General features: G+C 45.2%; 1 protein-coding gene across 2 annotated transcripts in view; it reads left to right on the forward strand.

The window, feature by feature from the left end:
- Window positions 1-14,676, forward strand: part of LOC144781655 (uncharacterized) — a 196,511-nt gene that overhangs the window by 68,413 nt on the left and 113,422 nt on the right. For both annotated transcript variants that reach the window (XM_078660620.1, XM_078660621.1), the window contains exons 4-5: window positions 4,683-4,868; window positions 14,363-14,557. In XM_078660620.1, the coding sequence (XP_078516746.1) occupies window positions 4,683-4,868; window positions 14,363-14,557 (381 nt within the window). The remainder of the gene's footprint in view (window positions 1-4,682; window positions 4,869-14,362; window positions 14,558-14,676) is intronic.

Below are 14,676 nucleotides of genomic sequence, written 5' to 3' on the forward strand. Positions count from 1 at the left end.
ATGGGCCAGAGGCAGACTTCTCTCCCTTGCCCAACTAGATCTCACAATAATGACAGATACGTCACTTCTGGGATGGGGCGGCCGCCTGAGAGAGATGGAGATCAGAGGACTCCAGCCTCCAGCGGAATCGGGACTCCACATCAACATGCTGGAGCTCCATGCGATCTGACGGGCTTTGAAAGCCTTTCAACCCTACATCAAGGGAAGGCTAGTGCAGGTGTTCATAGATAACGCCACCGCCATGTGGTACTGCAACAAACAGGGTGGGGTGAGGTCGTGGACCCTCTGTCAAGAGACCCTACTTCTCGGAACATGGCTGGTCAATACTTAGCAGGTTCTCTGTACGACAGAAGGGATAGGAGTTGGCCTAATGGCTAGGGCGGTCAACCTTGAATCTGGGGAGCTGGTTTTGAGTCCCTGCAATGACGCTGAACATCCTGTGATTCTGAGCAAATCACTTAATCTCCCTGTGCCTAAAAATAAAAATGTTTGTGTCCTCTTGTAATACAACTGGTGCTATGTAAAGCGCTCTGAGACCCGATTCGGGTCAAGTTCGCGCTATATAAAACTCTGTGAAATAAATAAAAAATAAAATAAAAGACAGAGAAGACAAACTCAGCCGTTGATGTCTATCTGATCACGAATGGTGTCTCCACCCCGAGGTGGCACAATGTCTCTTTCAGCAGTGGGGAGAGCCTTTGTTAGATCTGTTCACCTCTGCGAGAACGTGCAATGTCAGTAGTATTGCACGCCGAAGTTTCCAAGGTGGCTCTCGCTCAGAGACGCTTTTCATCTTGAGGGGAGCACAGGCCTCCTGTACACCTTTCCTCCCATGCCACTCCTGCCCAGAGACCTCAAGAAGATCAGAAATGAGTGGGCACAAGTAAATTGGCTCCATACTGGGCATGGACAGTCTGGTATCCTGAGCTTCTGAACATAAATGTCGACCCTCCGATTATGCTGCCCCTTTGGGAGGATCTTCTGTTGCAGCAGCAGGGGAGAGTCCTCCACCTAAACCTGTCAACTCTCGGCCTTCTTGTGTGGAGCTTGAGCAGTGACAGTTCATAGCTTTCGACCTTCTTCCTGAAGTCTGCAATGTTATTCTGGTAGCCAGGCGTCCCTCTGCCAAGACAGTATATGCCTACTGTTGGAAAAATGTTGTATCATATTGAACAGAAGATTCCATTGACCCTCTTTTTATATTTTGCTTTTTATTCTTACCCTTGCCCAGCAGGGCTCTGCCTTGGGCACTCTTAAGGGTTATCTTTCTACTCTGTTTGCCTGCTTTTGACTGTTTGACCAACCCTCTTTAGATTTTTGTAGGGCCTTGTACATATGTACACTTAATACGCTCCTCCACATCCCTCTAAGGAAGAAGAGCGACTCGACCTTCTGGACCCAAAAAGAGTGTTTTGTTCTTCCTTAACCACACACGAGAATTCCGAGTGGCCGACTAACTCTTCATGGGGTATGTTTGTGCGAAGATATATGTTGGGTGATGCAAAAACAGACCATCTCTCGATGGGTTGTTCTGTGCATCAAGATCTGCTACACACTGGCAAAGAAGCAGCCTCTTGAAGGCTTTAGTGCTCATTCCACCAGAGCTAAAGCTGCACCCACTGAGTTAGCACGTCGAATTCCAGTCCCCTGGCCATCTGCCAGGCAGCAACATGGGATTCCCTGCACACGTTTACCAAGCATTACTGCCTGGACTGTCAGGTCTGCATTGGAGAGCATTTCACCAGTTTGATCCTGCTGGACTTACTAGTTCAAATTTGTCAGCAGACCCACCACCAGGGATGGATTGCTTCGATATCTCTTCAAAGGTAAGGAATCTGTGGCTAGAAGTCTCTATCAGGCAAATAAGTTGCTTACCTTTGGTTACTTATTATCATGTAGAGACAATATCTAGCTACAGATTCCCTATCGACCCACCCATCCTCCCAGTTCTGGGGATCTATTTCTATGGTCGGGGACGATCACTTTCAGGTCCCTAGTTTGGATACACCAGTGTCCGTGCACTTCATGGCTTCGCGCTTCTGGTGTGGAAAGTTGTGAATAGTCACTTATGTCAGCCTGCTGAAATGGCACCTATGTAGGTGACGCAGATATCACTTCTGGTGTGGACGACGCCAGGCGAAGTAAATTGGCACCACCTACTGGCGCACATGTGAACTGCTCACGAAAAACCTTCCAGATCCAGTATGTCACCTGGGGAAATTCAAAGGTAAGAAATCTGTGGCTAGATATTGTCTCTAGCAGATAAGGCGTTACCGAAGGTAAGTAACTTGTTATCTTGGAGTATTTTATGGCTGGTGGTCGGCAAATTGTGCAGAAATGGTTAGAGACCATAATTGTAGGCTCTGAGCTTTCAGACTCATTTGATCCTCACTAGTACTTTGTTGACCTATGAGTAGTGTAGTGACCACAAAAGAACAATGACTACCAGGGTTCTAAGTGCAGAATTTACAGTGTCTGAGCTGTTACATCTCCCCCCACTACTGTTTACCCTTCTTGTACTGATTTGTCCTACCTCTCCTTTTCATTTTCTGCCATTCTTCTGGCTTTGTTTGTCTCTTCCTTACCTCTTTTTTCCCCTGCACTTTATCATGTTAGCTGTACTAGGTATTTCCTGTTTTAATCGTCATTACGATGCTTTATTTAGAATAAAGCATGGTAATGATGTCAATTAAAAATTGTGCTATAAGTAGTGATGTGATAATATACTAGACTATGGTGAAGTTGTGTCCTGCTTTTTTTTTTGCCAATCACATTTTTGAAACAGAATACTCTGTGTCAGAAATGTGGTTATTGGTTGAGTGGGGGTGGAAGCTCCACTTAGGCAGCAACCCCAATCCTTGTCAGTTTGAACCACAAAAGTCACTAAATTAACCAGTGCATAGCCCTCTGCTAGCTTGGCAGAAGAGCAGTCAGGCTTTATTTAGAGAAAATGTGTAAAGTATTTAAGCAGCACATAAACAATATTAATGCAAAATACAACATAAGGAAAATCTCAAACCAATTTTGAAAAAAGAGGCTATTTTAATAAATGTAATGATATCAGAACAACAAAAATCCAACCAGTGAAACCAGAGATATGTAATCTCATAGTTTTAGGTAAGCACAAAGCGCAAACTGCGTTTATCTGGTTGCACTGGACCGGGACAAAGTCACAAGTTAAAGCCGATCGCGATGGACCGCAGGCTGGGTACAGGGACCAGGATAGTTACCGCTGAGAGTTTTATCTCATCTCCTTGATGTGAGGCACCATAGCTTGGTGTTGACCTAAACATGGACATGGGAGAGGGCTCAGGGGAGAGAAAGAGGGAGGGAGAGAGAGAGAGAGAGAGAGGGGTGGGGGAGGGGGTCAGAGGGGAGAGAGAGGGGGGGAGAGGGAGAGGGGAGAGAGAGAAATATTGATTTGGAGAGGGAGGGGGAGAGATAGGGAGGGGGAGAGATAGGGAGGGGGAGAGATAGGGAGGGAGGAGAGATTTAGGGAGGGAGGGAGGAGAGATTTAGGGAGGGAGGGAGGAGAGATTTGGGGAGGGGGGAGAGATTTGGGGAGGGGGAGAGATTTGGGGAGGGGGGAGAGTTTTGGAGAGGGGGTGGGGGAGAGATTTGGAGAGGGGGAGGGAGAGATTTGGAGAGGGAGGAAGAGATTTGGAGAGGGATTTGGGGAGACAAGAGAGGGAGGGAGTGATGGAGAAAGATGAAGAGAATGAGAGCGATGGAGAGAGATGCGAACACACACACTCACCCCCAACCACCCCCAAATACACTCCTTGCATCTCACTTGGCAAAGCGGGTGGGATGCGGAGGATAAGGACTATAAGGTCGCAGATAAACTGCCTTACCACTGTTGTGAATCTGGGTTTTTGTGATCTCAAGGAAAGCTGAACACTTAGCTGCATTTGGGATTGACTTTGGGGTAGGGTTGTTCTAATTGAGGGGTCATGTGATAGTGGCAAGACTGGTTCTGCAGAGTAGTTCTTTGAGGTTATTGAAAGTGCCAAATTGGAATGTGGAGTTGTTGAGAGAATTGTTTGATGACCTGCATAGGGATAAGGAAAGGTCAGTTGATAAGGTTATTGGTGTTTACAGCGAGTAGCTGGTTAACTATAGGAAAGTGCACCAGGGAATAATCCACATCAAGTATGAATATCAAATAATCTTTTTTATTAGCATAGTTAGTATAAAGGTTAAAATCCAGCCAACACCTTTCGTTCCGTAAGTACAGGAACTTCATCTGGGCTCATAATGGTGTTTGGAGAGATCTTATTCGTATCAGTGATATGGTGCTATTGCGTCCTAAATACCATTGATATAACTTCATCCACATTCAGTATTTACAGCCGAAAGAAAGAAGAATAACAATGGGCATTATCAGGCCCCGTACTTGTTACCGCATGTGATGCTCATGATGTATCTGCTGTGCGGTCTGGTTTTCGAAATAAAGTGTGTTAAGTGAATGTTAAGGATTTTTTAGCACAAAACATATTTCTTTTAGAAAAATTGTTCATTCTCTCGCTCCTTATCCGAGACGCACTCACGCACACACACAAAATATTTACAGAGCTCCTTTCTCATAACCATGAGGAATGTATCATATTTAGGCAACACAGGATGTGGGGAGGGTGAAACTATGAATCGTAAATCAAGTTAATTGACTTCTTCTGTTGCAGAAATATCGCCAACACTGGAAGAGGAGGGAGAGGTTTCACCCTGCCAAGAAAAGGACATTCATTTGAAAGTTGCTTCCTCAATGCTAAAACTAGCCAATCAGGGGGAGGATGTCTCTTCATTTCTCCAGAACCCAGCTAATCCGGATGAGACTGCTACTTCACCTTTTGGGAAAACACCAGACCAGGGTAAGACTCCCTCCTCACCTTCATCTATCCGGAAAGCAGCTCAATTACAAACAAAGTATATTGATTATAAATACAACTATACAGAATATAACTATCTGTTGGAGTACACAATTTAGGAGATGCTCGCTCATCTGGGAAAATGAATGTAGGAAGCTGGCTGTCTATAAAGTGGACTAAAACGGAGTACACTGTGCAGAGTCCAGTGGGTTTCCAATGGGTTTACAGAGGCTAAAGTAGATAATACTAAAGTATGGGCGCGCCGTTAGGCTTATCAGAGGGTAGTGCTAAGCATTTGTTGTTGTTTTCACAGAGGCAATAAATGAGACACAGGCTCAAAGAATAAATACGAGACCAAGGGCCCGATGTAGGTGGCCAAATACTGGTCGGTAACAGTGAAATTCGGTAAATTTCACCGTTACCGACCGGTATTTAGCCATTCCTGATGTAGGGAAAGAATCGGTAATAAGGAATCGGTAAATACCGATTCCTTATTGGCCTTCCATTTAAGGAATCGGTAATACCGATTCCTTAAATGCAATGTAGAAAGCACATGAGGGTGCTTTTGGGCCTTAAGGAATCGGTAATTACCACCAACTTCAAGTTCATGGTAATTACTGAGTTCCTTTAAAAAAGCACTTTCTTGCTTTTTTTTTTAAGCGCCAGGTGTCTCACATCCATTCCCTTAGGGCATTCATGTGTGCCACATGTGCACACATGCACATTTCAGGGGTGCAACAGGGTGTCATTTGGACACCCTGGCACCCTTGAAATACCTCCCGGTATTACCTATTCGGTAATACCGAATCGGTAATACCGAATGTCTTCACATTCATTCCTATGGACCTCCAAGCCCATAGGAATGAATGGGTAGGTATTCGTTATTACCGAATCTCAAGTACCGATTCAGTAATAACGAATATTAAGGATTCGGTATTTTTTACCAAATTCTTACGCTGCTGATGAGGCTGGTAGATGGCCTGCTCGAATTAAATCCGGGGCGGGGGTGAATGGGGGGTTGGGCATCCAAACACAAACTGCACAGGGGGACTTGGGAATAAGCCCAAGAGATCCCAAACGGGGGCTTGGGTCGCGAAGGGTCACAGCCAGTTTGTCGGGACCCGGGCCAGGCGGCTCAGTGCAGAGTGGTTTGGTTGGCTGGGTTGGGGGTGCAAAGATGCACATCGCGGTCAGGGACAAACAGCTGGCAGAGGAGAAATCAAGGCAGCTGGGCCACTGACAAAGTGGGTCTCAGTGATGCCGACATCTCTCGACGGCTGCTTGGTCCTGGCAGGGCCGGACTGGGAACCAAAACCGGCCCTGGCAAAGTGCTCCGCCGGCACCCCCCACCCCCCCAGGAGGGGTGCGACAGCGCTCTTTGCCAGGGCCGGTACTCGGTCAATTTTGTGACAGGGCCGTTTTTGCAGCAACGCTGCAAAAACGGCCCTGTAACAAAAACGGCCCCCAGGGGCCCAAAACCGGCCTCCACCCTTGCGGTGCACCGGGGGATTGCCCGGTGCCCGCAACAGCCAGTCCGGGCCTGGGTCCTGGTGCAGTGAGAATCTGGAATGTTGATGTTTGCTGCAGGGTGTCCGGTACCTCAGAGGTTAGTGTTGCACAGCTCTGTTTGGTCTTGGTGTCTTCACACTTGGTGGGGAGACAGATCTGACCTTCCAAAGCACAAGTACCTCCTGATCGTGGTGCCAATTGTGTAACAATGGTACAGTTTAGGGAAACAACACTGGTACTGGGGACCTGGTTAGCAGGATCCCAGCACACATGTTCAGTCAAGTTTGCACCAGATACCAGGCAGTGGGGGGGGGGTGTTGGGGGGGAGGGGTTACTGTAATAGTCCCTTTTTCTGACAGTGAATACTAGTTCTTTGCACAGCCATGTAGGGTTAGTACATAGTGTGCATGTACAGACAACTCTTTCAGTTCAGTGAACATATTGACATCACTGTCTTAGATATATGAGTGATAGAGGGCTGCCTGGTTGAAAACTAGATATAGCGATGCCACAGCGACTGCATGGTATCCTAAATTTGCAGTAGCAGTACGACCAGGCATCTTTGGAAATGGCAGCTCACCAGACCAGTACAATTTACATTGAAAGACCAAGAGCCTGATGTCCTGTCTCCCTTATTATGAGTGCCAAAGGCTATAGTGCACTGTAATACGGCAGGCAGACAAAACATCCCCGCGTTTTAAACGGATTATGCCATTTGCCAAACTCAAGGCCCATAGTTTGAAGCCAGATTTTATTTTATATGCCTTATTACCCGGATGTAACCAGGTTTTAATTTGTATTCCTCATAACCTGAATATGCTTTATACCAAAGAATATTCTACAAAGGGATCTGCTCTGTGAATAAGAACTGTGACCCTGACAACTCCCCACTGAGTATGCACAAAAGTACATTTATCATTGCGAAATTAGGCTAATCTACTTAAATGTCTAAAATGTGAAGATGTTGAATATTATTAATGGCCAACAGATGTGTATCTACATTTGGTGAATACACATACTTATACCCGGTTGTAATGCCCCTATTTGTGTCTCGTTTTAATTACAAGAAAGTTCCTGCATCCTTAAGAAGTCAGTTGGCTAGTTAAAATCTGTTTTCACAAGGCTTACTGCCACCTTTTGACTTGTGGGGTTGCCTGTACACGCCTCCAAGCTAGGAGTGGGCGGGTTTCGCAAGAATATAAAGCGATCCTCGGAATGTCGAAAGTTCCAAACACCTGATCATGTCTTGGTTGCCAATGCAATTATAATTAACACACTTTGTTCGATTCATAACCTCACATTTTGATTACAACACACAGCCAAATGACCCAAAACACACACGAGCAGTTGTCCAAGGATAAACTTCAGAGCTATTAGCAACTCGAATCAAGCAGTATGTTTCAATTAGGCATTGTTATCTTACTTTTTTTTTAATGTTATCTTTGCTAAATTAAAATATGGCGTTTTCCCCTTCAGAAAAATCACTGGCACAAAGAAATGTAAAACTTTACTTTTGTATCCTCCATCCCACATCAAAATTTTCGCCCAGGCACAGATCTAGAATTGAAAAATAGTGCATTTATTTTCTCGTTAAATAACTGGCATTTCAAAAACTACGTTAACTACACTAATGACTGCAGACCCATTATATCTTTGTATTCAAAGGTCAAACAGTAAAAACAAATCCTCAACTTTTTATCTACTCATAGCTACTTAACTTGTTAACATTTTGCAATGAAATATATGTCTAACTATTAATCATTAGAAGCTATTAAAACATTCCACAGTGGCATTTGGGCAGAATCCGGTCTAATCAAAGTATTTTGATCGCTTGGCGTTTATTTTAGTTCTAAAAATGTGTAGGTCAAAAGCACCCCTATTCATATTTGCTCTTCACTTCTATAATTAAAAACATCGGGTGAGCGGTGTCACTTTCAACCCACGTTATGAATGTTTACCATGGGACAACCACATGTCGACGTAAAGGAGGAAGGTATTAAATTACTGCATGAGGTTAAAGAAAACAGACGAACTAATTCTGGGCTGATTTTTTTTTTATATAAGTTTTAGGCCAAAATGTGTTGAATAGTTTTTGAGATTCTTTTCATAAGAATGGTTCGCACAATCCTGAGACTGAAAAACAGGCTTAAATGCAGTTGAGTCCACATCTGTCCTGCCCCAAGGAAGCCATAGTAGTGCTTTTCCAGTGAATTCATTTTTGTAACCAACCTAAGTGCCTCCAGTTTGACAATCTACCAAAAATGTAAGATGAGCACTGATGCTCCTCAATGTGTCGTGGTTGTCCCTATTGCTTATCTGTGCTGTTATGGATGTTGCAACTGCACAGGCAATCTCTGCCTCTTTGTGCCTTTCTACTTCCCTTTGTCATTAGGTAATGGAGAAGACTTCGATAACATAGCCACCTTTCCCGTTCTGTAGAGCAGGTCTATGGCTCCGTTCACCCTGGGTCCGAGGTAGGAATATAAGGAGCGTCAAGGCTAGGTTTACGTTCCACTGAGACAATATTAATGGGATTGGAGGGACGATATGTGTCAGGCACTTCAGAAAACACGTCACAACCGTTTATTTAAAGAGACATGGTTGGACAGGCCAACTTAAAAGGCTGACTTTTCCGACTAATAACGCTGAACTTTGCAGACTGGAAAGCTGTGCTGGACAATGACGCAACAAAGTATAATACAATAGAGAATTTCCCTGCAGAGGGTCCGGGTAGTGTACAGCATACCAGGCCACAAACGTTTCCAAGCGCCTGGCATAGATGGACTTTGTGGACCGGTATCTGGCTGCAAGAATGACATCTTCCACTTTGAATGGCAAGCCAAAATCCCAACACATGGAGGTGTAGGTTGCAGGTATTCCAATGCAGGAGCCTCTCCTGTTGCTAAGACAGGAGATCTTGGGGTAGTTATATTGGAAGGTGTAAATTCTCAGCAGCATTGGGCATCGCACTCTCCTGGTTCAGTCTTGAATTATTCGATTGACTTGGGTTCTATTTGTCTTTACTTGGCTGGGAGCTCGAAGCAGAAGAGGCAGTGGTAGGGATTCATACAGAAGGCCTGTCCCTCACAGATGCACTGCGTCTCGCAATTACTGTTTTGTAGGACACTTCAATGTGCAGATGCTTTGAATCTACGTTCTCAGTGGTGGGGAACAGACCTAGCCTGGGTATGCCCCACTAATCAAAGGCATTGTGCCACCTCTGGATGGAGATGCGACTCCTGATCTGCCAGTTGATGTCTACTCCGAGCATATGCACTGACATTCAGAGACCCCTTTAGGTGGTTGGCTACCAGAAATATCATTTGCTGGTCCAGCCAACTCCAGAGAAGTTGAGCCTCCTAGCACAGGATCCACGGCTCCACCTCGTGGTGACAGAACCTGCACTTGTCTTCCTTTTATGGGCAGTAGGAAGGATGTTGGGGCCAAATTGATTTCCATGCAGCTCCAAAAGGTTGATGGAGAGCAGGCTCTTCCCTAGAGACCAGAAGCCTCTGATCTCCACCTCCCCCAAATGACCCCACCCACTCTAGCAGTGACAAATCTGTCCCAAGCTGGAAGGGCACCCTGCCACAGTGCAGGTTGGCACTAGTTTGACACTACATCAGTTACTAAGCTGTCTATTGTGAGATATGGACAGTGTCGGACAGGTAACCCTAGTGCTGGGCCCATGGAAACCTTAGGTGTCATTGCAATGTCTGCATGCGTTATTTGGCGTGAGGACAAGGAGGATGCCCGAGACCAGGAGCCCAAGACGCCTAGAGCCTGAACTGAGGATCTTATTCTGAATGTCACAGGCTCTCTGCGGTGGTTGAAAGGCCATGAATTGTACTGTGTCCATGATTGGCCCTATGAAGGGAATGCTCTGCGTAGGAACTGGGGATGGGCTTCAGCTCATTAATAAAAAACCCTAAGAGATCAAGCACCCAGCTGATGTCTGTAGGTGGTCTGTGACTTGCTCAGCGAGCCAGCCTTAGCAGCCAATCAAGGTGCGATAATACATGTTATCCCTAATCTCTGAAGATGAGCCGTGACTCCCGCAATAACTTTTGTGTACACCCGAGATGCCAAGGAAGGTCAAGAGTAGCTTGGCGAATTGAAATTGTTCTGACTCCACCATGAACCGCAGGTAACATCTCTGGAACTGTAGACTAGGTATATGAAAATACACATCCGCAAAGTCCCAGGGACACAATCCAGTCTCCAAGTTGCGGAGCAGAGAGGATGTAAGCCAGAGTGAGCATTTTGAATGAGTCCTTCTTAAAGAAGGCATTTACTGGCCAGAGGTCCATTATAGGCCTGAGGCCTGTGTCCTTCTTCGCGATGAGAAAGTAGCATGCATACAACTGTTCTCCCCTCTCTGAATCCGGCATCTGTTGGATGGTGGCATTTTTACTTGTTGCATCAGGATAGTGGTGTTGTCTATGGATGTTGCATTGGTATGTGTGGGGGGGCAGGGATGAAATGAAAGGCAGCACGTAGAAATTTAAATAATTTGTAACATTCCTCAGTCTGACATAATGGTTCACCAGCCAGAGGAGAAATATTATATCCTGCCACTAATCGGATGGCTGTGGGCCTGGGAAAGCAAATTAAAGCAGCTTGGCAGCCACTGCAACAGGGGAGGAAGCGTTGAAGAATAACTGCCCCTGCTGGTGTGAACGGCCTTGCCCTCCACCATGTCCTCTGCCTAAAAGGTTTGCTTTCGCTGCTGTACTGTCTTGGAAGGTTGGTGCTGGGCCTCCGGAATAGACTTTAAACTTTCTACACTGCTGATGAACTTGTCTGGCTGGGGACAATAACCCCAAGGACTGAACTGTGATACAAAATATTTTTTAAAGAGTGTAGAGCCAGGCAAGATTAGGACCTTTTCTTTCTAAAAGCATCAATTCGATTCAATTCCCTCTCTGGGAGATTAAAAGGAAAAGCATTCAGATTTCCTTTACATAAAGATGCTTGACCTACAAGACTTTAAGACGTTAGGCATTTCATCAAAAAATCAGAACTGCCATAGGCTCATCTGATAAAGATTGGCTGACTGGAGAGTCTGAGCATGGCTAAGACCACGTTGCCATGAGAGTGCCCGGCAGGGCCTAATTAAGTTGTAACAGTGAGTCACATGTTGTTGGACCTGTTTAAAGAATTTCAATCAATAGATTATCTTTGGTTTCCAGAGTAGGCAATTGCAAGTCCAGCACTTCTGCTGCTCACCACTACAGCAACATAGCTACTTTCTGCTATTGGTGTAGCAGATTATCAACCTCATCGCCATCAGTGTCTTGAGGGAATTTACGTATGCCCTGGCCCGCATCAGAGTTGAAGGGGGCTTCTATCCTCTGATAGTAGTGCTGTCCAGGGGGAGGCTGAGGCTGAAGGTCTGACTGTACCATCACTGGTTGTACGTTAGTTATTAAATAGTGCAACCTAGATCTGGTGAAGGGTGCCCGCGGTTAAGGGTCCGAAACCTATGTTGCGATTCGATCCAGTACCTGCAGGATTGCCACTGGTGCTAGTAGTGAGGGAACTGGTGTGGACCCATGGGCTAGAGTGGAAGTCTGGACTGGCTGCAGTACACACCCAAGGACAGGTACTTAGGGGGCAATCAATGGTGAGAGAGGGCCCGGCAGATTTGCCACACAGGGGGCTCCAGTGGCTCTGTGGAGCACGATGGCATGTCAGAGGGAGCTAGTAGTATCTGGAAAATGTGCATTGTGACTTATTCTAAGGCAACTTTCTGCTGTGGTGTTGTCAAAGGCCTGGAGATTTCAGGACATATCGGGACCATATGTGCAACACACTTATCACATGACTTTCTCATGACTGGAGGCAAAGCACCTATGGCACAATTAGTGCAGGTGTGAGACGAACATCTATTTCTTACAGTTTTGGCATGGCTTTAATTCCGTTGCATTAAGGTGAGACATCTTCCCTTGTACAGTGTCTTTGAGACAAATTTTGGAGTTATCGTAAAACAAGCAGGCTCGTTGCGGAGCTTTGCATCAGCGTTCAGGTTGTATAAAAAGAGAAACTGAAGTTTACATGCAGGGATGGCACTTATATGCGGCTTTGCTACATTACTTCTGGGGCAGTATGAAATTACTGTGGAACCTTATGCGGCTACCTACAGGCGCAAAGGGAGCATAGCTGAAAAAGTGCCGCTTGGCATCAAGGATTAATTTAAAGTGAGGAGCCTGCAGTTAGACGTATCCATCAGAAATATATTACACTGACTGAACCTTGTAGAAATATTTTAGAGAAAGGATGACCTAATGGCATGGAGACAGAGGTGTGTATACAATAGCAAATACAACAGTCTACTGTTAATTGTTTAATTATTTTAAACTAAGGTATCCTGCAATTTGTGTATTAGTAGGGTGGGAAGATTTTAAAAAAACTCCCTTAAAGATAATTATTTAATCTGTATGAAATCCACCTGACACACAACATGTTACATGTGAATATCAAACTGATCAAGAATTGACATAGATCAATGTATTATTTATCCCTCCCAGGATAAATAATACATCTCAAGATGCCAAAAAGATGTGACAAACTTTGGAGCCCAGTTATAGTTGCAAAACAAACACTGTTCTCATCTCAGAGAAAAGGGCTAAAATCCTAATGGTGCCATTTAACTCATACCTTTAAGCTAATCCAATGAATTTTTTAGCATATGTGATCACTGCGCCTTTTGTGTTTAAATACAAGATGATCTGACTTTTGAAAGTTAACTGTCATTGCTTTTTTATCTTCCTGGCACCATTCTTGATAATTAAGTCCGGTAGAACACATTAGTTATTGGAATGGTGTGGCTCACTGGTTAGAGGCGGCAGACCCGGGAGCAGAAGTCGGCCCGGGACCAGGGTTCAATTCCCGACGCGGCAGGGTCGTGGACCAGGGTCGGCGAACTCGACAATTCTCGCCTCGGTGCCTACTCTAACCTGGGGTCCCACTCGGCAACTCTGGGCATTAGCTTGCCTAATCTCCACAACGGCCCCATCAACGCCGGGGATGCCTGGCTCCACCTTGGGGATTCCCAGTAGAGACCATCCCACAGGGAAAGCCAGGACGGGTTCCCCAGCGGTATACAGCGCCAGGACGCCCCTTTGCTGGGGCAGCTGTGCGCTTTACAAGTATACAACATTTAACATTTAACAGAGACAATATGGAATAATTCACACGAGTATACAGAATTTACTGACTAAGATAAGTGACTAGAAAGTAAATAATTTTAATTTCTTATAATTTGTTTTGCACTATTCTTACATTTGCACAGATTTTCACAAGCAGGAATCCTGTGTAACAGACTAGAACCTGAGAGCATTAGCAGGTCTCTAGTTGCAGTTAGCAAGGTGGATTGAGACAAAGAATTCCAGTTCTAGTGTAGATGTGCCGGCTGTGGTGTGGTGCTGCTAGTGCAGATAATAAGGAAGTTGGAACTTATGAGCGCATAAACATCTTGGAGTATGGCATAAATGCCTTAACAGAGGACTAGGCCTTGGTTGTTATCTCTCTGACGTGGTTGAGTATGGAGAGAGAGAAATGTATGATTGGACTAGTAGAGATGATTATTTGTTGACTCTCTCAGCGAGGAGAAGCACATAATCATGCTAACCATGGTTGTGCAGGATGGCTGCCAGGGATGTTGCATAGAAGAGTCTAGACTGGTGAGAAGACTATGCGACTGACCTACAAACACATCCCACTCTCCTCTTCCCAGCTACTCCATACACACAACATATTTTAAACCCTAGAGTGTCCCACACCAGACACAAAAGTACTTGATATCAGTTAGGAACTTCCAAGTACACTCCAAGAGGTAGGAGCTCCCAAGAATGGTCGTGGAGTAGAACCTTAATATTCCATTGTAGTCCTCTAAAGGAAGTAGTCCCAACATATCTTAACCCAGGATGTGAGCTTACTCGTTGACCTGTATATGAAATAAAATAACTTTTATTCTTCTATTCCAGACGGATCACTAACACTGGAATACCAGAGCAAGACTGCCTCTTCACCCAACTCGGAACCAGACAGTCGTGTGGAAGCTGCTTCCTCACTGCTCCAGATACTAGCCAATCAGGCAGAGGATCCCTCTTCATTGTTCCATAAATCAGTCAGTAAGGAGAAGACTGTAGCCTCGCCACTTGAGAAAACATCAGATGAAGGTTAGACTCCTCTCCTCGTCTTCATCTTTCTGAAGACCAGCAGTAATTATTTTTACAGTTAAGTTAGTGATAATATGCATATTTGTAAGAGTAGTGGATTCAGGAGTTCAACATGTGCA

This window comes from Lissotriton helveticus, chromosome 9 (assembly GCF_964261635.1).
Source record: "Lissotriton helveticus chromosome 9, aLisHel1.1, whole genome shotgun sequence".
In the NCBI taxonomy this organism is placed as follows: domain Eukaryota; kingdom Metazoa; phylum Chordata; class Amphibia; order Caudata; family Salamandridae; genus Lissotriton; species Lissotriton helveticus.